Source organism: Mobula hypostoma, chromosome X1, assembly GCF_963921235.1.
Source record: "Mobula hypostoma chromosome X1, sMobHyp1.1, whole genome shotgun sequence".
In the NCBI taxonomy this organism is placed as follows: domain Eukaryota; kingdom Metazoa; phylum Chordata; class Chondrichthyes; order Myliobatiformes; family Myliobatidae; genus Mobula; species Mobula hypostoma.
The window spans coordinates 39602723-39628527 of record NC_086128.1 but is presented as its reverse complement, the minus strand read 5'-3'; the positions used below and the strand labels follow the sequence as shown (position 1 = coordinate 39628527).

The following is a 25805-nucleotide window of genomic DNA, read 5'->3' as shown; positions in this document are numbered from 1 at the left end:
GCAAGCAAAATTTCACAATCTCCCAGCCCAAATTGAATGTTAAACGTAGCAGAAAAATGAAGAATGTTTATTTAATCAACAAGGTTTCAAATGCAAAAGACACTAACTGGGGCAGTGGGGGGGGGGTACATACCTGTGCTAAAACAGTTAATTAGCCTTCTCTGCATAATGTGCTTTGCACCTCAAAGGGTTAACACTGCACAAGTGCTAAACTGTGTTACAGTAAACAGCAGAGTAGAAATGCTACATTAGCTCCTGCCATAACAAGTCAGATTGTGACGTAGTAAGCTGTTCTCGTGGCCACGACCCAGCCCTCTCAGATGAGGATGCCTTCCTATAGGAAAGCAGAGAGATTTCACTAATTACCCGGGATAGATACACAGGAGGATTTATTTCACTTTACTGTGACTGTGTGATGTACAAAGCTCATTGAAATCTCAGGCTGATTATTGCTGAAAATACCACAGGCTCTTGTGAGTAACAGTTTTCTCCCTTTTGCATTTTGGTGATTTTTATAAAGCAGAATGCTGACAAAATTCTAGCTACCTGTATTTTTTTCTCCTCCTAAATTTAGCTGATCCTAAATGCTACAGTTTTAAATAATGCAGCAGCACTGTTAAATCTTTACAGAACCAATTTGGCTGAGATGAGTGATGCAACACATTAAATTCAGGTGGAGGGGGAGAGTATTTTAATTCAGCTTGGGGGAGTCTTAATGTCTTCAGTTTTAAAATACAGAGTAATGATGCAATCCCAGAAAGAAAACAGCCTGAGAATCGAACTGGTAGGTGGCAAAGGGCCCAGTTTGAAAATGTACCCATGGACTGCAAATGACAGTTTTGCTCTCTCTCCTAGAAAATGCCTGCATGTTTTGTGGTCTGCTCTGGCAAATACAGTACCTGCTTATTTTACTGCTCGAAGGTTTAGATAGCAAGACTAAAATGTTTCATTTTCAAGATTTACAAAGTTCTGCAATGCCTTCCTGTGAAATCTCACTCTCTGCAAGAAAACTATGTTTTATTTAGGAAAGCGATCTGCAAGCACAGTGCTGTGGGGAGTCAGTTTTAGAACATAGAACAGTACAACACAGTACGGGCCCTTTAGCCCACGATGTTGTGCTAACCCATATAAACCTTTTCCGTGATCAATCTAACCCTTCCCTGCTACACAGCCCATAACCCTCCATGTTTCTTACATCCATGTGCCTATCAACATCTAAAACTTGTTACACTTTTTACATTTTAAAAATCAGAAGAAAAGCTTGTATATAGAAACGTTGAGATTGTCTCAAATAGTGAGAATGGTGTAGTTTCTGCAGGTATAATTTCATTTCTACGAGTACTGTTGTTAGCCTTTTGAATGCAAGGATAGAGGTTTAAGGCTGGAAACCAGATGGGAGGGAATATTTTTAAATACAGTGGATTCCGGTTAGTTAGGACACATTGGGACCAGTACATTTTGGCCCAATTAAGCGGCTGCCCAATTAGCTGAAGTTTTGTAGAAATAGGTTAAGAGGTATAAAAAAGACAAAATGAGTAACAAATGTGTTTCAGTGAAATACAGAACAAATTAGAACACTACCAATAGTACTACAGTACTATAAAACTATTATTTCCTAATAGTTATCGACAGAGAGATTCATCTAATGTATGTAATGAATAAAATTAGCACAGACACCTAGTGCAGATAAAGGACTGCTTTCATACAGTGCTGTTGATAGTTGCATCCTTTAAATCTTCATTTTAATTGCAACATTCAAGATGATTGTTGATACCTTCGAATTCTTCATAGTATCTAACTTGTTGAAGCAGAGAAATTGTTTCATTTTCACTCCCCACTCTTGCTGGCATCTCCAAGCCAGAATGCTTGAAACCACAGTGAGCAAAACAGTTCGGAATTGTCTTACTGCTTATTTCTCGCCAACAACCAATGAGAAGAATCACTGCTTTTTGAACACAAACATATGGAACTGATGCTATCTAAAAGCTGTTTGATCTAATGACCACACAAGAGCGCGTGGCTGACGCTAGTTAGAACCTGTTCAGCAACAGTCTCCTGTCCCAATTAAGTGGTATAGGGGCCCAAATAGACAATGGGAATCCCAGCAATTTTCTCAATTAGTTTTTCTTCTTTAAGAGTTGTCCCTAGTAAGTGGCTGCCCTGACTAGTCAATTGCCCAATGAACCAAAATCCAATGTATCTTAATTCATAGGATACTTTGCGTTCAAAATCCAACATTAGCATCACAGCATTATTGGGGAGGACAGGACAGCTAGTTTTCAGGGGCAGATTTTATTTCCCAGCTGTATCTTATGATATCTGATGTGGCCTAGGCCTTGCTGAAAGTGTTAAATTTGTTCAATATTGGGAACATTCATACTTCAATGATGACGAAGGGCGTTTCTCCTTGTTGGTCAACAGTTGAAATGAAGAGAGTTCAGAAAAATGAGGGGTAATTTTGTTGAAACTTATTGAATATTGAAAGGCCTAAGTACAGTGGACATGGAGATAATATCTCCTATAGTGGGGGAGTCTAGGACCGGAGGGCACAGCCTCAGATTAGAAGGACATCCCTTTAGAACAAAGATGAGGCTGGTGAATCTGTGAAATTCATTGCCACAGATGACTGTGGAAGCCAAGTCATTGGGTATGTTTAAAGCAGAGGTTGACAGGTTCTTGATCAGTGGAGGCATCAAAGGTTATGGGGAGAAGGCAGGAGAATGGGCTTGAACAGGATAATATATCATTCATGATGGGATGGTGAAGGAGACTCAAGAGGGTCAAATGGTCTAATTCAGCCCCTATGTCTATGGTCTTGAGAGAGAAATATATCATGCAGATATTGTGGGCCAAAGGACTTCTTCCTGTGCCATACTGTTCTGTGTTCTATTCTATGATACAATCTACAATGTTGGGTTATAAGGTAGTATTTATAAAAGCTTCTTACACTGTACTGAAACTGGAAAATAAGCCCAAGAGATTCTGCAGATGCTGGAAATCTTGAGAAGCACACAAAATGCTGGAGAAACTCAGCAAGTCAGGCAGCATCTATGGAGGGTAATAAACAGTTGACATTTGCAGTCAAGACCATTCATCAGGACTTGGAAAGGAAGGGTAAGATGGGGGGGGCAGGAAGAAGTACAAGGGGCAGGTGATAGGTGAGAGCAGGTGAGGGTGAAATTTAGTAATAGACAGCAAGGCATTGCTTGTGAGCTCCCCCTTCACCCCCATTATTTTAAGGGGCTTACAGATTAATAAGGGCTTTAGGTCAAAACTTTGAGCTGTGCAGTCTCGTACCTGCCAGCTTCCATGCCATATCCACCTGTTTATGATTGTTACCTTTCTTTTTTTGTATTATTATTCAACTTAACCTGCCACAGCTCAACTGCTACTGAAGCTCCAAATGTGTCTTCAATCTCTAGACCAAAGCAGTTCCAATTGACCTCCAGTCTACATAAACTTGAGCTAATTAAAAAATACTATTGCCCAATTTGCAGCAAACTCCATTCCTTTGCTCAGTTTCCATATGATCTCCAAGGCAAACAACAGCTTGAACTTCAACTCTCTTTATGATCTCACACACTGTTTCTCTAATGGACTTTAGCCCTCCAAGACTATTGCCAGCCTCAAACTCTTGCAAATGCTCAGTTTTAATTGTATCCTCGGTAAACATGAATCCATCAGCCGAGTTCTCTGCCGACACTCCTCTGTCTTTTAGTAATTCTCAAGAGAATGAAAAGGAGGGTTGAGTTTGTTATGGATCAAATCCCAAGGTTGACTCACTTGGTTGCCACTTAATGAGTATGTACAAGCAATGGATAATGATGTGGACTAACATCATTGGGAAGTTTTGGTGGCAATCTGCCTGTGTTCACACTTTTGTAGGATGCCCAGTTAGGTGATGTATCAGTGGAGCTGATACTGGTTGGTAGGTGGGTGGAGGAGGGGATAGGGCTATTAAAACACAAAAACTCAACACCATCTTGAAAGCTTCTTCCCGCAAGCAGTTAATCTGATCAATCATTCCAGTTAGCCACCCCCCTCTATTACCTCAGTCACTGCAATGCACTGTAAACACTTTAAACCAATTTTCATAACTGGTTTCATTGTAGTTATGCACATTTTATTCCATTTATTTTTATATAATCTTTATTCTTTATAATAATTGAATGTTTCTTGTTGCATGTCGCGCCAACACATCACAACAAATGCCTAATACATGTAAGTGTATGGCAAATAAAGTTGATTTTTGAAATGTAAATACTGGATTGGATTAATATGAGGGTCTTCAGGAGGATGTAGGCCTGAGCCTTGGGAGGAGAAAGAGGACGGAACCTATGTCAGCTGGGGGTTGGGAATGGGGGAGAGGAGACAGAAGTATGAAAGTTAATTTAAGGACTTGGCAGACAAGGTTCTCAATCTAGCTCTGTGAAGCTCAGGTTATCCCAGTACCAACCAGCAATGATCACCTTTGGAACTCCTGAGCCAAATGAGGCTGAGATGCTCCAAAAGGAACTCAAGGGGTCTTAAATTCAAGAGTCACCCAGTGGGAGCGTGGCTGGGCTTACCTGTGTAATACACACTGAAATTGATGATGTTGGTTTCAAGTAGCATTCTTTAGTGATGATCTTGCAGTTCTTACAGGTGACAGATTATTTTGCAAGCATAATAATCCATAATAATCCATGCAACATTCTTGCAGCTGCAAGGAGAGTGTTACCACAAACCAGATGGACCAATGATGAGTGAATGGATTGTGGGAATGTGCCCCTAGGGTCCAGAGAGAGCTGGAGAAGCTGTAGATGTTATATTCCTAATGCACGGAGCTAAAGACTGCTTCCAGGGCAGCATTGCCAGGGAGATGACCAAAGAGGCGTTAATGAATACCTGTAATTTGTGGGAAAATTAGTGAAGTGCCTATTCGTGTGGAGTAGTCAAAGTCCCCTCAATGGAGAATTTTGGTGGTTTCCCTAATGTAGTGAGGAGAAATGGCAGAAACAGCAACAGAATCTAGAATGATTGAGGTAGGAAGCTGAAAAAGATCATGGGCAAAGCAGTCAGGGCATATGTGGTGATAGTCAGTTATCTCAGTGAAGAAAAAAATGCATTTAATGACTGACTTCAAATACTTTGGCTTCAGAGGAAACAAGATTGGTAGCAGATAGACAGGGTGGTGGTGAAGGCCTCTGATCTTCATCATTCACAGCATTGACTATAGAAGTTGGGAGTTATGTTGCATTTGTATAAGATATTAGCGAAGCTGGTTTAGTCACCCGATCACCCTATCATAGAAATGATATCATTAAGCTGGATAGGCTAAAGTCAGCATGGTTTCCTTAAGGGAAAACCTTGTCTAACAAATCTGTTGGAATTCTTTGAGGAAATAACAGGCAGGATAGACAAAGTAGATTCAGTGGATGTTGTGTACTTGGATTTTCAGAAGGCCTCTGACAAGGTGCCACACATGAGGCTACTTAACAAGATATTAGCATTAGCTGATTGGCAGGACCCAAAGTGGGAATAAAGGGATCCTTTTCAGATTGGCTGCTGATGACAAGTGGTGTTCTGCAGGGGTCGGTGTTGGGACCACTTCCATCACTGATTTCAATGATGGAATTGATGGATTCATAGCTGCTTACAGACAATACGAAGGTAGGTGGAGGAGCAGGTAGTGTTGAGGAAGCAGAGGGTCTGCAGATTAGGAGAATGGGCAAAGAAGTGGCAAATGGAATAGCGTGTCAGCAAGTGTTTGATAAGACTTGCCCTCACTAGCCACCAGTGCAATGACTTTCACAGATTCAACACTCTGGCTAAAGAAATTCCTCCTCATCTGTTCTAAATGGACATCCCTCTATTCGGTCGCTGTGCCCTCTGGTCCTAGACTCCCCCACTATAGGAAACATCATCTCCACATCCACTCTATCTAGCCCTTTCAATATGCAATAGGGTTCAATGAGATTCCCCCCTCATTCTTCTAAACTCCAGCAAGTACAGGGTCATCACATGTTAACCCTTTCATTCCTGGAATCATTTTTGTGAACCTCCAATGGACACTCTCAAATGCCAGCACATCTTTTCTTAGATAAGGAACCAAAGCTGCTCTCAGTACTTTAGTGTGGTCTGGCACACTTATAAAGCTTCAGCATCACATTTTGCTCTTATATCTTGGAAATGAATGCTAATATTGCATTTGCCTTCCTTACCACCGACGCAACCTGCAAATTAACCTGCACGAAGACTCCCAAGATGCTTTCCACCTCTGCTTTTTGAATTTTCTCCATTTAGAAAATCGTCTATGCCTTTATTCTGTCTGCAAAAGTGCATGACCATACACTTCCCCACACTATATTTTATCTGCCACTTCTTTGCCCATTCTCCTAATCTGTCCAAGTCTTTCTACAGACTCCCTGTGTCCTCAACATTACCTGCTCCTCCACTTATATTTGTATCACCTCAGACTTGACCACAAAGCCATCAATTCTGTCATCCAAATCATTGACATATAACGTGAAAAACAACATTCCCAATATCGACACCTGCTGAGCACCACTCGGACGACAGTCAACCAGAAATGTCCCCCTCTATTCCCTCTCTTTGCCTCCTGCCAGTCAGCCAATCTTCTAAATCTGGTGCATACAAAGTTGCCAAGAGTAGTGGGAAACTGGAAGATTGGGAAAACTTTAAAAAGCAACAAAGTACCACTAGGCGAGCAATAAAGAAAGGGAAACTAGGTTATGAAAATAAACTGGTACAAAATATAAAAATGGATAGTAAAAGTTTTTATAATTATATGAAGTGGAAAATGGTGACTAAAGTGAATGTAGGTGCCTTGGAGGACGAGAAGGGTGAATTGATTGGGTAATGAGGAAATGGCTGAGACTTTGAATGACTATTTTGTGTCAGTCTTCACAGTTGGAGGCACATCTAACATGCCAAAGAGAGATGATATTGCTGCAATAGGAGGTGAGGACCTCAATACAATCACTATCACTAAAGAGGTAGTGCTGAGCAAACTTGTGGGCCTGAAGACAGACAAGTCCCCTTGTCCTGATGGAATGCATCCCAGAATACTGAAAGAAATGGCAGAGGTTATAGTAGAGGCTTTGATGATGATTTACTAAAATTCTCTGGACTCTGGGCAGGTCCCAGTGGATTGGAAGATGGTGAATTTCACACCACTGTTCAAAAAAGCTTGTAGGCAAAGGGCAGGTAACTATAGGCCAGTTAGTTTAACATCTGTAGTTGAGAACATGCTTGAAGCTATCATGACAGGAGAAAAATCGAGGCATCTGGAAAGAAATGAATCCATCAGGCAGATGCAACATGACAGCAAAGGCAGGTCCTGTTTGACAAACTTACTGGAGTTCTTTGAGGATAAAACGAGCGCAGTGGATAGAAGGGAACAGATGGACGTTATTTACTTGGATTTCCAGAAGGTGTTTGATAAGGTGCCACATAAAAGACTTATCCATAAGGTAAGGATGCATAGAGTTAGGGGTGATGTATTAGCATAGACAGAGGATTGGTTAACTAATAGAAAGCAGAGAGATGGGATATATGGGTGTTACTCTGGTTGGCAATCAGTGGTGAGTGGTGTGCCACAGGGGTCAGTGCTAGGCCCGCAACTGTTCACAATATACATTAACAATCTGGAAGAGGGGACCGAGTGTAGTGTATCTAAGTTTGCTGATGATATTGAATTGAGTGGAAAAGCAAATTGTGCAGAAGATACAGAGAGCCTTCAGAGAGATATAGGTAGGTTAAGTGAGTGGGCAAGGGTCTGGCAGATGGAATACAATGTTGGTAAATGTGAGGTCATCCATTTTGGAACAAAAATGAAAGAGCTGATTATTATTTAAATGTTAAAAAATTGCAGCATGCTGCTGTGCAGAGGGACTTGGGAATGCTTGTGCATGAATCACAAAAGGTTGGTTTGCAGGTGCAGGAGGCTATCAAGAAGGCAAATGAGATGTTGGCCTTCATTACTAGAGGGATTGAATTGAAGAGCAGGGAGGTTATGCTGCAACTGTACAGGGTACTGGTGAGGCTGTACCTGGAGACCTGCATGCAGTTCTGGTCTCCTTACTTGAAGGAGGATATACTGGATTTGGAGTCGGTGCAGAGGAGGTTCACCAGGTTGATTCTAGGTATGAGGGGGTTGGACTATGAGGAGAGATTGAGTCGCCTGGGACTGTACTCACTGGAATTCAGAAGGATGAGAGGAGATCGTATAGAAACATATAAAATTATAAAAGGGATAGATGAGATAGAGGCAGGAAAGTTATTTCCACTGGTGGGTGAGACTAGAACTAGGGGACATAGCCTCAAGATTCGGGGGACTAGATTTAGGACGGAGATGAGGAGGAACTGCTTTTCCCAGAGTGGTGAATCTGTGGAATTCTCTGCCCAATGAAGCAGTGGAGGCTACCTCAATAAATATATTTAAGACAAGGTTGGATAGATTTTTGCATAGTAGGGGAATTAAGGGTTATGGGGAAAAGGCAGGTAGGTGGAGATGTGTCCATGGCCAGATCAGCCATGATCTTATCGAATGGCGGGGCAGGCTCGATGGGCCAGATGGCCTACTCCTGCTCCTATTTCTTATGTTCTTATGTTCTCATGTTCTCATGTTCCCAATCCTCTAATTACCCACTAGTTTTTGCTATATTATATGAACTCACTTTTGCTTTTATGCTGTCTTTGATTTCTCTTGTCAGCCACTGTTGCATCATACTCCCTTTAGAATACTATTTCATCTTTGTGATGTGTCTATTCTGCGCCTTCTGAATTTCTCCCAGAAAGTCCTGCCTTTGCTGTTCTGCCATCATCCCTGCTAGTATCTCTTTCCAAACAACCTTGGCCAACTCCTCTCTCATACCCCTGTAATTCCCTTTACTCCACTGTAATACTGATACATTTGACTTTAGCTTCTCCCTCTCAAACTGCAGGGTGAATTCTATCATATTATGATCACTGCCTCCAAAGGGTTCCTTTACCTTAACCTCTCTAACCAAATCTGGTTCATTACACAACACCCAATCCAGAATTGCCTTTCCTCTAGTGGGCTCAACCACAAACTGCTCCAATAAGACATCTCGCAGGCATTGTACAAATTCATTCTCTTGGCATCCAGCACCAACCTGATTTTCTCAATCTATCTGCATATTCACAGGCCAGTGATGTTGTGGGGATGGAACTGGACTCTCTGACGTTGGTGTCTGAAAAGAGGATGCTGTCTAAGTTGCATGCCATCTTGGTCAATGTCTCCCATCCACTACATAATGTACTGGGTGGGCACAAGAGTACATTCAGCCAGAGACTCATTCCACCGAGATGCAGCACAGAGCGTCATAGGAAGTCATTCCTGCCTGTGGCCATCAAACTTTACAACTCCTCCCTTGGAGGGTCAGACACCCTGAACCAATAGGCTGTTCCTGGACTTATTTCCTGGCATAATTTACATATTACTATTTAACTATTTATGGTTCTATTACTATTTATTATTTATGGTGCAACTGTAATGAAAACCAATTTCCCCCAGGATCAATAAAGTACGACTATGACTATTGAAATCCCTTGTAACTATTGTAGCATTACCCTTATTATATGCCGTTTCTATCTCCCATTGTAATTTATATGCCACATCCTGTCTACTGCTCCGAGGCCTGTATATAATTCCCCTAAGTGTCTCTTTACCTTTGTAGTTTCTTAACTCTACCCAGAAGGATTCATATCTTCGAATCCTATGTCACCTCTTTCTAAGGATTAGATTTATTTTTTTACCAACAGTGCCACCCCACCCACTCTGCCTACCTGCCTGTCCATTCAATATAATGTGTATCCTTGGATGTTCAGCTCTGATCTTCTTTCAGCCATGACTCAGTGATGCCAGTCTATCATATTATGTGCTATAATAGACACAAGAGTCTACACCCCCCCCCCATGTTTCTCTGCCAGTCAACAAGACCAGGGCTAATATTTTATCTTCGAGCCTCTTCCCTGGATTAACCCCAGAACCCTTTTATATCTGAAAGTCACTCTGTATCTTCACTATAGTCAGGGACTAAATTTCCACAACGCTTTTGAAAAGAGAATTCCAGAAATCTCCAGGTAAAGGTCCAGTTGTCATCTAACTCCTGAAGGGCAAACCAATTACTTTGAGATTGTCATGCTTGAGTCAGGATACCCAGCAAGGAGATGTATCAAATCTGCACAAGTCCAGTAAGGACTTGATCTTCAATAGATCTCCTCTTTTTGTTTTTGAAACAAAGATCTACTATGATATCAATGCTGAGTTTGCACACTCTCCCCATGGTCTTGTAGCTTTTCCCATAATATCCAGAAGGCCATAAGATATAGGAGCAGAATTAGGCCATTTGGTCCATCAAGTCTGCTCCATCATTTCATCATGGCTGATCTGTTTCTGTCTCAGCAGCAATCTCTTGCCTTCTTCCCATAACCCTTCATGCCCTGACCAATCAAGAATCTATCAACCTCTGCCTTAAATATACCCCATGACCTGGCCTCCACAGCTGCCTGTGGCAACAAATTCCACAGATTCTCTAGCCAAAGAAATCCCTCATCTCTGTTCTAAATGGACCTCACTCTATTTCAAGGCTCTGCCTCTTTATCCTAGACTACCCCACCATAGGAAACTTCCTTTCCATATCCACTCTATTGAGGCCTTTCAATATTTGATATGTTTCAATGATGTCTCCCCTTATTCTTCTGAATTCCAGTGAGTACAGTCCCAGAGCCATCAATCAGTCCTTATTTGGTAACACACATTCCTGGAATCGTGCTTGTGAATCTCCTCTGAACCCTCTCCAATGCACATCCTTTCTTAGATAAGGGGCCCAAAACTGCTCACTGTACTCCAAGTGAGGCCTTACCAGTGTCCTATAAAGCCTCAGCATTAATATCCTCGCTTTTATATTCTAGCCCTCGCAAAATAAATTTTAATATTAATTTGCCTTCCTCATCAGAGATGCAACCTGCAAATTAACCTTTAAGGAATCCTGTACAAGGACTCACAAGTCCCTTTGCACAACAGATTTTTGGATTTTCTCTCCACTTAGAAAGAAGTTTTATTACCTCTATCAAAGTGCATAACCATACATTTCCTGACACTGTATTCCATCTGTCACTTCTTTGCCCATTTTCATAATCAGTCTAAGTCCTTCTGCAGCCTCCCTGCTTCCTCAACACTACCTGCCCTTCCACCTATTTTTGTACTGTCTGCAAACTTGATCACAAAGCCATTAATTCCATCATTGAAGTCATTGACCTATAATGTAAAAAGTGGTCCCAACACAGACCCCTGTGGAGCACCAGGAGTCACCAGCAGCCAATCAGAAAAGGCTCCCTTTATTCCCACCTTTTGTCTCCTGCCAATCAACCACTGCTTTATCCATGCTATTATCATTACTGTAACACCATGGGCTCTTATCTTGTTAAGCAGCGTGATGTGTGGCACCTTGTCAAAGGCCTTCTGAAAATCCTTTTATCCCAAAGGCATACAGGTTAGTTTGCTAAGTTGCAACTGTAAATTGACTCGTAGAATGGAAGGAGAATATAGATCGCAGAGAAAGTCTAGATGATGAGAGGGATTTCCTGAAAGCTGGTACAGAACTAATGGGGTGAATGGCCTGCAAAATCCTAATGCGTGATTAATTAACTTTGTTAACTTTTAGATTTAACCTTCAGTGCTTATTTATACAGAGCACACAATAACACTATTTAGGAAGATACTATAGTGAAATTTAATATTTTATTGAATGATAGGGTAAGCATTTAAACTCCAAATTTAACTCAAAATAAGCATTATAAAAGGTTTGGAACTTGATAATTTATGAAAATAGTGTAATACATTATATTGTGCCTTTGGGAAAATTATTAGTTCAGTCCTCCAGCATTGATGAATAATTTAATCTTCATACTTTTCTCTGAATCTACAAGACAGCACTAATTCCAAAGACTTGTATATCTGGTATGCAATTTAGCAAACCACTGTGTGGTATAAACATGAGAATTTAGGTCAGATTATTCACTGAACAGCGGAAAGAAGATTATGAATTAAAATCAAAAATCTGCCAGTGCATGAAAGATGAATACAACAGAAAATGCTGGAAACACTTAGGAGGTCTGGTAACACCTGAAAAAAAGGGAAACAGCATTTCACATTAGAGACATAAGATATTGCAGATGCTGGAAATCTGGAGTCACTTCCCCACTTCTTTTTAAACTCTATCCCACCAGCTCTGATCACCCCTCACCTGTCGATCTGCCCATCACGCACACATTCCTCCACCAGTTCCCCTCTTCACCTCATGGTCCTCCGTCCTCTCCTATAAGAGTCCATCTTCTCAGCCCCTTGTCACTTCCACCTATCACCTTCCAGTTTCTTACATTATTCCCACTTTCCTGCTCCCTTGCCTGCCTAACAACCCCATCCCGCGCCCCCCCCCCCAAATCACCTGGATCCACTTCACCTTCCATCTCTTGCTCCACACCTTCCCCAACCTTTTCATCTGGTTTTCTCCCCTCTTCCTTTCCAGTCATGTTAAAGGATCTCGACTCCAAACATTTCCCTCAATAAATGCAGCCTGACCTGCTGAGTTCCTCCAGGACTCTTGCATGTTGCTAACATTTCAGGTTTGGAACGTCCATCAGAACTCAGGAATTGAAGACAGTGGGTAGCAGAGAAGGTGGCAGAGGGATGGGTAGATCAAAGGAAATATCACTGATATGGTGAGGCCAGGGTGGCTGATAATTATGGTTAAGATCTAATTAGTAATTTAAATTTGTGTAATGTGCTGCAAATGATAGAATTGTGGGGCATTCCCAACAGGATAGACAATAGAAAATAGATGATAGGCAGAAGTGACCGATTGCGGTACAGACAGAAAGTTTCCTAATGTTGACAAATTCAGTAGAAGTTTACAAATGCTCTGAAACTTGTGCTACAGTGCAACCTCACCATAAGAGTTTAGGAGGCCACAGAAATCAGTGTGAGAGTGGGATGGTGAATTAAACTGGTGGGCAACAGGAAGCAGATCACCACAGCAGATTGAAGGCAGGTGCTCTGCAAAGAAGATGTAAGATGGTGACTTGCCCACACATTCACTGTTACTTGGTGGCCACGATGTGGCTGAGCTGTTGTGGTTGCCTTAGAGGCCGACTGCTACCTCCTGAGTAAAGGAGAAGAAAGATAGGATGTTTACCTGTTCCATCCTCAGCAGCTGATTCTTTCATTCAGTGTATTTTTCTTCTGGGATGAGTTTGTTTGCCTATCTACTGATAACAGAAGAGTGCTTTGCACATGAAACAACAGGACCACAATGAGAAATTAATGAACAAATACATGTGGATTTGTGGATGAAACTGCTTGGGAATACAGTGGATTCCAGTGAATTGGGCCATTGGTTAATCAGAGAGCTTATTTGGGACAACTCTTAAAGAACAAAAACTAATTGAGAAAATAGCCGGGATTCCCTTCTTTAATTTGGGACACTGTGCCATTTAATTAGGACAGGAGACTATTGCTGAAAAGGTTCTAACTAGCATCAGTTACGTGCACTTGTTTGGCTGTTAGATGCTATACTATGCTTAGAGCAAACAGTTTTTAAATAGTGTCAGATGTGTGTTTGTGTGATGTTTGTCACTGATAGTTGGTAAGCAAAAAGCAATTCAAACTGTTTTGCTCACTGTGGTTTCAAACATTCAGGCTTGGAGATGCCAGAAACAGCCGAGAGTGAAAATGAAATAACTTCACTGCTTCAATAAGTTAGGAACGATGAAGGATTTGAAGGTATCAACAAACATCTTGAATGTTGCAATGAAAATGAAGATTTTGAGGATGCAATCATCGATAACATTGTATGAAGGCAGTCCATTATCTAAACTAGGTGTTTGCGCAAATTTTGTTCATTGTGTACAGTGCCTCAATTCCTCCATCGATGACTACTAGGAACTAATACAGATTTATAGCACTGTTGTACAATTGGTAGTGTTCTAATTTTTCTGCACTTCATTTAAGTACAAATGAGTTATACATTCTATCTTTTTAAACTACAGTCTTTCAATGAATTGGGGTAGATGTTTGATTGGGCCAAAATATACTGGTTTAAATATATCCCAATTAACCAGAATCCACTGCAATTCAAAATATGAAATTAACTTTGCATGTAAGTTGAAGATGCCACGTTTATGTGTCCACCAATTGAATTGATAAATTTCCAAGATCATTCATCAAGTCATTATGAAGATTCATAGAAACATAGAAAATAGGTGCAGGAGTAGGCCATTCGGCCCTTCGAGCCTGCACCGCCATTTATTATGATCATGGCTGATCATCCAACTCAGAACCCTGCCCCAGCCTTCCCTCCATACCCCCTGATCCCCGTAGCCACAAGGGCCATATCTAACTCCCTCTTAAATATAGCCAATGAACTGGCCTCAACTGTTTCCTGTGGCAGAGAATTCCATCACTCATGTATGATCTTGGGCTGTATTATTTTTTGTGACTACATTTTCCTGCTGTTCTAACTATATGTGCTATGTTTGACTGTTGGTAGTATATTTTGTTGTTTGACTCTGAAGGAACGCTGTTTTGTTTTGCTGTATACACGTGTATGGTTGAATGACAATTTAACTTGAACTTGACTATTCAACACTTCAGTTACCAGTCCTCTCACAACAGACCAACAATACTATAACATTTAACACTAATTAGATGGGCACTAAGCAATCCATGCCAGTTTTCCATCAGTCCAATCATATGTCCGTTGATAGTGTAGTGTCTTCATGGTAACAAATGCCTTTTCCAGTGCATTTATCCCCTGCCTGACAACCAGCTCAGTACATCAACATTTTTCAAGACCCAGGTCCACATTTAAGAAAAAAATTCAAAGGAAATTTGAATAGAAGTCTTGGAAACAGATACAGGTATATCAGGCAGAGTGAAAGAGAAATACCAAGGAGGACTCATTGGATTAAACAGTAGTTGCTAAGTTACCCAATTATTGTTCTGCAGAGTAGCTGTGATCTCAAATTGTGATCTGAACATTAAGTAAAAATGCAGGAATACAATAGCTATTTCTTTCATCCAAATCATTGTATCAGACTATTGGCTTTCATTGGCTTCTTGCCCTGTGACCCTTTTGTCTTCACCCATTTTGAAGGAATGACTTTCGTGTGAATACAACCCAAGGTATGGTCAGGCTACCCAAACCAATTTATTCTTCCCAAGAAGAAATGGCAGTAAGTAACCTATTAAATGGTGGCATATCAGCAATTAATTCCACATTTCCTTTGACATTAAAATTTCGCAAGGCACTCTCACATGATTCTCAAAACTGTTGTCAAGCTGCAAAAACAGGTATGGGAGTAGGTGACCATAAAGGGGATAGAGAGGCAGTGGCTTTAAGTGTTGAGTTCAAGGGCCATGGTGACTAACAGCAGAACTACCAATGATGAAGTGATTAAATTCAATGTTGATCAATGGACTGTGCAGGAATTTGCATATGAATAAGAATTCAAGTGAAAGTGTTGCTTAAATGAAAATCAATGTAGGGCAATAAATTTCAGCTCTTTAAACAGAACTTTGTACTAATTAGAACAGGGAACAGTTGTTTAACATCTACATCTTAGTTCTCTACAGAGAAAAAGGTATAATAAACAGAACCAACTCTTCATACCTACATTGATATCCATGAAGTTCTTGGCTGAACTTTTACTTCAACACTAACTCAAAAGTGCAAAGTAAATTTATTATCAAAGTGCATGCATGTCACTATATGCTACCATGAGATTCATTTGCTTGCAGGCATTCACAGTAAATAGAGAAACAATAGAATCAATTAAAAACTACATAGAGATGGACTGACAACCAATGTGCAAAAGACAACAACTGTACACAAATAGAAAAAATAAATATTGAAAACATGAATTGTAGAGTCATATTCCTGGTTTGCCCCCATATCCCTTAATATCACAAAGTCTATTACTCTGCCTCGAACATATTGAGCAACAAGCATCCACAAGCTTCTTGGGTGTTGAGTTCCAATGATTCACCAGCTTCTGTGTGCAGAATTACTTTTTCTTATCTACCCTGAATGGCTGCTGGTTTTTAAAGGTTGTGGCCCCTAGCTGCAGATAGCTAGAAGAAATATCAGCTGCACATCTGCCTAATCAGGTCCTGTAGGAGTTTTATGTTTTCATGAGAGAACCTCCTTGTTGTAAACTAAAGAGAGCTGAAGCCCAGATTGTCTGTCCTCTACTGAACAAATCCACCAGCTCAGAAATTAATCTGGTATATCTTTGCTGCGCTTCTTCTGTGGCAAGCCTGAGATTTGCAGGGTAGGAAGCAAAGAGATCTACACTAAATACCTGATGTATTCTCACCAAGGCCCCATATAACTGGAGCAAGACATCAGCACCCTTGTATTCAAATCTTATTGCTATAAAGGTCAGCATTATGTATCTTTCTAGTTGCTTGTCAAACATGCATGTTAATTTTCATTGTTCCATGTATAGGACATCCAAATCCCATGACATCACTATTTTTTAAAAATGCTCAGCTTTATTTTTGGATAAATTGCCTCATTGTATTCGGTCTTGCTCTTGCCATTTAATAAGCCGGTCTTAATCTCACAAAGCTTATTTACATCTTCCTCAAAGCCAACATTGCCAGTTAGCTTGGCATCTGCAGCAAACTTGAATTTGCACCTCTAGTCCAAATCATTTTGAACAACAATAATGTACCCACACCAAAAAAAATCTCCAGCCTTGTTCCTCCTCCCCATTTTTGTCTGCAACAACTCAGTTTGAGATGTAGGACACCAGCCAGACATCACTCCCACCTAGCTCTAGATCACCCTGGAAATAATCCATCTGCTAAGAACGTCAAATAAAAGCCGAGATGCACCACAAATTGGCCTCGTCAAATGTCCATATGCTGTATCTAAATTAACACACACCTTTTTTTATTGGTGGTTGGCAGACCAACAAAAAGATGTATTACCACCACCTAATGAACTGGAGTGTTAGGAGGATTCAGAAGAGTGGTCCTAACATCTACCACCACTACCCCCCTCCCCCCAAGAAGAAATAATACTAATAAGGATAATAATAACTAAACAAATGTATAAAACACCAAATGCTATTGACTTGAATTGTATTTAAAAAACAAGTTTCAAGAAATTAAATACTTATGTTTCTCTCATACTTCTTGCCCATACTCCAATAAACTATACAAAGTAACAATATTGTTTCCCAGGGTCTGCTTTCTCTCCCATTCACATGATCTATGTTCCAATAACATATATGAGACTGTTCTGGAAGCTGACACTATCTACATTCACCTGGTATGTTTACCAAGTCTAAGCAATGTGGCATTTTAACTAGTATGGCTAAGTCTATGGCAAGTAATTATAACTTCCTCCCTTCTAGGTCCTCCTCTCCTCCAAAGTGAAGTAACCTTTTTCTGAATTCCATATAGATGCCTCCCCTTCAATTGTGTGTCCTACAATCCCATCAGATTGAGAGAACATAACCTTTAATTAAAACCTGTGCCTCCCCCTTACTTAGTGGAATGGGAACATCAATAGCACTGACCTTCAGAGGTTGTTTAGCCAACCTATCAACTACTTCATTTCCTTCCACCCCTGCTTGAGCAAAAAGCATACTTCTACTCCCAAATACTGCAGCAGATATAATATTTGTCAAACTTCCAACAAAATGTCTGGACTGCTATTGGACACACCCACCTTAAGACTACACAATGCAGAGAAGGAATCACAACAGACAATAACACAATTAGGCTGTGCATTCCTCTATCCACTGCAATGCAAGGATTGCCACCATTTCAATAGTATAAACTGAAAGCTCATTAGACAACCATTTTCTATTTGACACCTGAAATTTGGGGACATAGACTGCTGCGCTGGTGTTATGAGACACTGGGTCTTTCGAGCCATCTGTAAGTACTGGGACCATTCTATAATATTGATGATATACATACACAGTCACCACCACCTCTTCAGTTACACACCAGGCACATTCTGAAAGCCTCTCCTGAAGAGTGAAATCTACCTTAGGTAAAGGAAATAGTCAGGGAGGAGTAATGGATAAAGCCACACTAGGAGCATAGGTCATACTAGACAGAGCCACATTCTGTCTGATGATTTCCTTCACACCCAAAACTGCAATCTTGACATTGCCAACAATCCTTCGATATATTCTTAGTTGGATAATCATCCTCACAACCACTGACATGTACCAATAATTCAAGGCCACTAGCAGTCATCACAAATACAATGGCATCTGATCCATTTCTACTTGCAGAGCAGAAAATGGAGAAGACCTAGCACTACCACAACACAGACATAAATCCTGGGTTCCAGCAACATCCAGCTATTTCAAAGAGGGAGGAGGACAATGCACTTGCTTCTCAGTGAAATAGTTCTGGCTTTCATCCCAGTCAATTACTGAACTAATTGATTTCTATTGAGAGCAGCTGATGTCAGTATAGATGCAATAAAAAGGGTGAGAAAAATAAGGCAAAACATACTTTCTAATTCTTACTTTCCAATCCACTATTGGAAAGGTGAATCAATAAATTAAAAATTAACATAACTGAAAAATGTTCTGTACTTTTTCAGGATAGAGTTAATACTTTGTAACAAACCTTTGCATACATGTTTGAACAAGACTGCAAGTTAGTAAAAAAGTACTGCCGATATCCACCTGCTTAAGCGAATGGGTAGAGAACTAAAAGGTGGCAGCTTTGGAATGGTAATGATATCTTTAATGACTTGGTCCCTTGAAAAGAAAAAAAAGGAGAAAATTATCGATCTTTTTTTTGAAGCATTCACCATCAATGTAGCTGGACCAAACACCTTCTCATCAATGCTCTTCTTGCTCAGATATAAACATTACATTTTCTGTTCAGTTTACAGAATGGCTTGGATTTATATCTCATGAGCATGGAAACAACTTGTCACATCAATCTGTCTGTTAACAGTTCTGGCACAGGAACTGTTCTGAGGGCTTCTGTTGTGTAATGCCAATATAAGCTGCTTTCCCCCCCCCAGTTACCTGATTCATACAAAAAATATCTCCCTCGTAGCCAAGGTTACTACGTGTATTTAGTTCAGGGGTCCCCAACCTTTTTTGCACTGCACTGCGGACCGGCCGACCGGGGGGGAGAATTGTTGCCAACGTACGAGAGGAGCGGTCAAATACGTTGTTTACCAGATAAAACTACAATGACCATGAAGCCTTGCGCGGGCACCAGTACGCACGCGTGCACGTGCCAATTATTTTTCTACAAACCGTTTTTGGCGATTCTGTTCGGGGGCGGGGTAATCATGACCGGAATATCGGTAATAAGTGGCTAATACACTCAATTTCGTTTCTAAAAGGGGTTATCTAACGAATTTAATGTTAAACACACAGAGCATATTTTCCTCGCATGAATATAGTGATAAGTCAATTATCAGGGGAGCTTGAAGTAACTGTTGAATGAACTTCCAGTAGAAGTGGTAGAGGCAGGTTCGATATTATCATTTAAAGTTAAATTGGATAGGTATATGGACAGGAAAGGAATGGAAGGTTATGGGCTGAGTGCAGGTCGGTAGGACGAGGTGAGGACGGCGTTCGGCACGGACGAGAAGGGCAGAGATGGCCTGTTTCCGTGCTGTAATTGTAATATGGTTATGTAAGTAAGTCAACAGCATCATAGCATTTTAAGTAACGTTTGGATATTAAACACAGCGCATATTTTCCCCGTATGAACATACCAATACACCAATATCGCTGAATCAGTGGGAGCCCTGGGCTTGTTTTCCTGCAACAAGACGGTCCTATCGAGGGGTGATGGGAGACAGCGAAACTCGAAGGGGGTTCCTTATGTCCAGTCTATTCCGCAATTTAGTTTTCGTTACATTCATTGCAGAGATATGTTGGAAATGGAAGCAACGTTTTCAGTGCTTTCGTGGCTATCTCAGGATATTTAGCCTTGACTTTGATCCGGAATGCCGGCAGAGATGTTATGTCAAACATACTTTTCAGCCCGCCGTCATTTGCAAACTCGAGGAGTTGATGTCCTTCCTGCGCTGACATGGATGACGCGCAGGTAATGACCTCGCGTTCGTAATAGCTCAACAGGGGCGTGACAGGGAATGAGGAAAGGTGCAGCTGACTCATATCACCAAATCAGATTGTTTCCTCGCGGCCCGGCGGTTGGGCACCGCTGGTTTACAGAATGGCTTGGATTTATATCTCATGAGCATGGAAACAACTTGTCACATCAATCTGTATGTTAACAGTCCTGGCACAGAAACTGTTCTGAGGGCTTCTGTTGTATAATGCTAATATTATGAGTTGTTTCCGCCCCCCCCCCCCCGTTACCTGATTTATACAAAAAATATCTGTGTGGTAACCAAGGCTACCTTGACAAATGTCTGCTCATTAATACATTCTTTTTTGATCTGCATCCTCTGTTGCAGGGGTCTCACTGAATTAAACAATAGTATCCTCAATCGTGAAAGATCTGCCCTCCAGCTTTAATGCAACCATGCCAGCTCTGTCTACTGCAGCAGGTATTTAAAAAAAACATTCATTTTGTGAAAACTCTGGTGAAAACAATTTCAACTGTTGTACATTTCTTCTTTAAAATAAACATAATTTTAATGCAAGGTTTTTAAGACAACTTTTTTTGCCTAAACCTTCAACCAGAAGTTGAGCTGTGCAATAATATAGTGAAATACAATGAATATTCTAAATGTAATATATAAGCAGTTAATCAGTTTGAACAATAACCTGACAGGAAATGGTAACAATCTGACATAGGAATAAAGGAGCTGGAGTTATTCAACAGCATCTACGGAGAGTGCAAAGTAAAGTCAATGCTTACAAATAATGTTTTTTCATCCTGAGCAGCTGAGTATTTCCTGTAAATTTTATGCTTATTTGTTTAGAGTTTGGTACTCTTAATACTAGTATCCTTATACTTATGAACTTGCTGTGTTACCACTGCAAAGGAGATTAGAAAGGCAAGTCTATATCTGAAATAGAACAAACTGTGTTGCTTTCAATACATGACCTGTAAATTTATGGAAGCACATGCCTCTTTCCAAAATTAAGAACTACTAATCTTCAATCTGCAGATGATCAATGTTCAGTCATACAATTAACTATCTCAGTAAACAAGAATAATGGTAGTAAACAAATGAGAAGATCCCATGTGGGAAAATCATTGGGCTGAAATTGAGTAGACGGAGCCAGTGCACCATGCTGAGGTGCGCAACATCCATTAGCTTTGTAACTATTTACAACATGATATATCTGAAATCAAGTTCCCATTTTGGCAACTATCTGCATACATACAGCTTTTTTAAAAAAACTGCTTGGTCATAAGATGTGGACGTCATTGGCAAAGCCAGCTTTTAATGCCCTTCAAATGAAAGGCTTGCTAAACCATTTCAGAGCGAATGTAAGAGTCATCCTTTTTAGCAGCTGTTCAGTCATATTTACGAATTGCAGATTTGTTTTCTTAAGTATTATGGACCAAATAGATTTTTAATATAGTAATTCAGACACTCATGATCAACATTACTGATACTAGACTTTTAATTTTGTATTTTTCTTATTGACTAGTGACCAAGTTCAGATCAGAATGGAACCTGGATCACTGGAGCACTGAGTATAGAACATAGGATAGTACAGCACAGGAGCAAGACCTTCAGCCCACAATGTCTGCACTGAACATGATGCCAAATTAAACCATTTTCATCTGTCTGTATATGATCCATATGCCCCATTCCATGGATATACATATGTCTATCTAACAGCCTCTTAAACACACTGTTAATCTCCCGTCAATCTCCAGTGCTCTAGAGAAAAGTTTGTTCTAACAGCTGATACTCTCTAATCCAAGCAACATCCTGGCAAACCTCTTCTGGACCCTTTCCAAAGCCTCCACATTCTTCCTGTCAAGGAGAACCACAACATGGGCATTGTGCTGCCCTCAAACACAAATGCATGCATTTTAATTAAGAGTATCTTTTAAAAAATAAAGAAAAAGATTAACAGAAACTGTTATAGCTGAGAAAGTGGACTTCACCTTTCTTTGATGTGCCAAAACGTTAAGATTAACTTTATTTGTTGCATGCATATCAAAACATATAGTGAAATGTAATTGAACATATAATTCTCCGTAACTTCCACCACCTCCAACAGGATCCCACCACTAATCACATCTTTCCCTCCCTCCCCTACTTTCCATAGGGATCGCTCCCTACGCGAGTCCCTTGTCCATTTGTTCCCCCCCCCCATACCTTCCCACCAATCTCCCTCCCGGCACTTATCCTTGTAAGCGGAACAAGTGCTACACATGCCCTTACACTTCCTCTCTTACCACCATTCAGGGCCCCAGACAGTCCTTCCAGGTGAGGCGACACTTCACCTGTGAGTCGGCTGGGGTGATATACTGCGTCCGGTGCTCCCGATGTGGCCTTCTATATATTGGCGAGACCTGACGCAGACTGGGAGACCGTTTCGCTGAACACCTACGCTCTGTCCGCCAGAGAAAGCAGGATCTCCCAGTGGCCACACATTTTAATTCCACGTCCCATTCCCATTCTGATTTGTCTATCCGTGGCCTCCTCTACTGTCAAGATGAAGCCACACTCAGGTTGAAGGAACAGCACCTTATATTCCGTCTGGGTAGCCTCCAACCTGATGGTATGAACATTGACTTCTCTAACTTCCATTAATGCCCCTCCTCGCTTTCGTACCCCATCCATTATTTGTTTATTATTATCATTATTATTAATTATTATATAATTTTTCCTCTCTCTTTCCTTTTTCTCCCTCTGTCCCTCTCACTATACTCCTTGCCCATCCTCTGGGCTCCCCCCCCCTTTCTTTCTCTAGGCCTCCCGTCCCATGATCCTCTCCCTTCTCCAGCCTTGTATCCCTTTTGCCAATCAACTTTCCAGCTCTTAGCGCCATCCCTCCCCCTCCTGTCTTCTCCTATCATTTCAGATCTCCCCCTCCCCCTCACCCTCCCACTTTCAAATCTCTTACTATCTCTTCTTTCAGTTAGTCCTGGCGAAGGGTCTTGGCCCGAAACGTCGACTGTACCTCTTCCTATAGATACTGCCTGGCCTGCTGTGTTCCACCAGCATTTTGTGTGTGTTACTTGAAATTCCAGCAGCTGCAGATTTCCTCGTGTTTGCATATAGTGAAATGTATTGCTTTGCATCAAATCAAATCAGCGAGGATTCTGCTGGGCAGCCCGCAAGTGTCGCCACGCTCCTGGTGCAACATAGCATGCCCACAAGTCACTAACACTAACCTTTATGTCTTTGGAATGTGGGAGGAAACCAGACCACTAAGAGGAAACCTTTGCAGAGAACTCCTTACAGACAGCAGTGGAAATTGAACCTCACCATGCCAATGTCTAAGCAGCCGCAGTCAGTTCATATCCTCTAATCCACAATGACATTTTGGTAAATCTCTTCTGTACTCTTTGCAAAGCCTCCACATTCTTCCTTTAAACAGGGAGGAAAGCAAGAAACAATATGGTGGTTTCAGCAAGAGGTTCTACCTGTACTGACATAAATTGGAGCAGAAAGATGGAGTGTATAAATGGAGAAGAAATGAAAGATGGAGTCCTGAGATATGTGCTGGAGAGCTGGAAATCCAGTCCTTCTAGCAAACTGACTGCCTCAAAAAGGCGTCATCCATCATTAAGGACCCCTATCACCCAGGGCATGCTACCATCATGGCGGAGGTACAGGAGCCTGAAGACAGCCACTCAATGCTTTAGGGACAGCTTCTTCCCCTCTGCCATCAGGTTTCTGAATGGAAAAAGAACCCGTGTACACTACCTCAATATTTTTTTACTCTATTTTTCCACTGCTTATTTAATTTTTTTAATGTATTTCATTTTGTAATGTATAGCTTTTTATTATTATGTATTGCATTCTACTGCTTCCACAAAGCAACAATATCATGACATATGCCAGTAATACTAAACCTGATTCTAATTCTGATCCAGCATTACTGCATTATCTCCACTCTAACACTGGGACTTCATTGATAATATAAAGCTCAGCATATAATCTGCTAAATAATTGCAGAAGTCTAAAACTATTTTTAAAATAAACTTTCAGATTTTTATCATCTATTAAAATTGCAACCAATGGAAATGTGGCCAATGTTACAGAGCCAATTGTGCATCAGATGCTCCAGCAGATATCATGATTACTAACATGAACAGAAGAAGAGAAACTAAGTCAGTTATCTAGGGTTCACCGTAATTATCCAAATTTATGAGTAAAGTCAAGGTAAAAGAATGTTTCACTTCGTACATAAAGTACACACAAATTTGCTTCTGCACTGATGCAGAATGAAGATTATACCAGCCACCTGGAGAGGAACAAATGATAATGACTGCGACTGTCCCATTTTGACTAAACGATAGCTTGATCTGCTAAAATGAAAATGATCAAATTTTCAATTTTGAGGAATTTAGAATGGTAACTTTCAAGGACTCAATGTCTGGAATTTCAAACTTAGAAAAATATTTTCCAAACAATTATTATAATATGTAATTAGTATTATACAATAGCAAACAAATTTTAAGTTCAGAATTCATTTTAAAAATAATATTTTATGCAAGCTTCCTCAAAAGTATTAAAAGATAATATTTTTAAGAACATAAGCATCTTCCAAGTTTTAAAGTTCAAAAGTAAATTTATTATTGAAGTACATGCTGCTTTAAAATAATTGTTATGTGCAGATTGATTAACACATTACAATGATGACTTTAGTTCAAAAGGACATCCCTGGAGAGTTCTGAGGTGGAACAAGTAAAATTGCGAGTTTGTTGGCTTAAATGTTCCTCCCCCCTCCACCCCCCGAACAATAATTGAAACAAACCACTCTTCAATAAAGTTGATGTAAAATAGTCATTATCTTGAAGATATATATCTAATGCTAGTTTTTGATACAAATCAGCAATTTCTTTCTACATCTTCTTGACTTATTAGTAACTTGAGGCTCATGAGAGAAGTAACTAATTAGCATGCTAAATGCCTTTGACCGTTTTGAACAAGGGCACTGCTGGCCCACTGGGAAATGATATAGGTCTATGCAGTTATGATTACAACTGCAGTTGCATCACCTTAACTGTAAGCACAGCAAAGTCATAGTACAAATGATGTTTTCTCATTATGACAGATATCAGTATAACTTTTATATATTCTGAAGAAGGGTGTAATTTTAATTATATCTTCTTTGCTAGGACCAAATTTCATGGCCGCAAGTGAAATATTTCTGACGTTTGATCTGATGCAGCAAATTTGTGGTCAGTTATAGTTAAAACAAAGCTGAAATTAAAATGGAAACATTGCTTGATTCAGACTGTGATTTAAAGCTATCTAATTTTGGAATTTTGGATACATATTTAGGTTATAAATTCCCAAGATATTTTAAAAAGTGACAGAAGTGCAACAGCATGTTGTAAACTCAGCTAGAAATTAATATTTTCATGTGCTTCATAACAAACTTGTATTCATATAGGATTTTTCACATATGCAGGATATATTCAATGCATTGTCTTCATTATTGCCATGTGACAGCCTAAGTATATACAACAAGTTCTCATGAAGTTCTTCAATCTGAAACAGTAGCTCTGTTTCTCTCTCCACCAGATCCAGTCTGACCTGCTGATTATTTCCAGTATTCTCTGTTTTTTATCTTATACACAGTAAGATCTGGCAAACAGCATTGAA

At 40.4% G+C, this 25805-nt stretch overlaps 1 protein-coding gene across 2 annotated transcripts in view; it reads left to right on the top strand.

The window, feature by feature from the left end:
• Window positions 1-372: 372 nt before the first annotated feature.
• Window positions 373-25805, top strand: part of LOC134340611 (MAGUK p55 subfamily member 3-like) — a 78304-nt gene continuing 52871 nt past the window's right edge. For both annotated transcript variants that reach the window (XM_063038054.1, XM_063038053.1), the window contains exons 1-2: window positions 373-473; window positions 20511-20603. In XM_063038054.1, the coding sequence (XP_062894124.1) occupies window positions 20579-20603 (25 nt within the window). In that variant the 5' untranslated portion in view covers window positions 373-473; window positions 20511-20578. The remainder of the gene's footprint in view (window positions 474-20510; window positions 20604-25805) is intronic.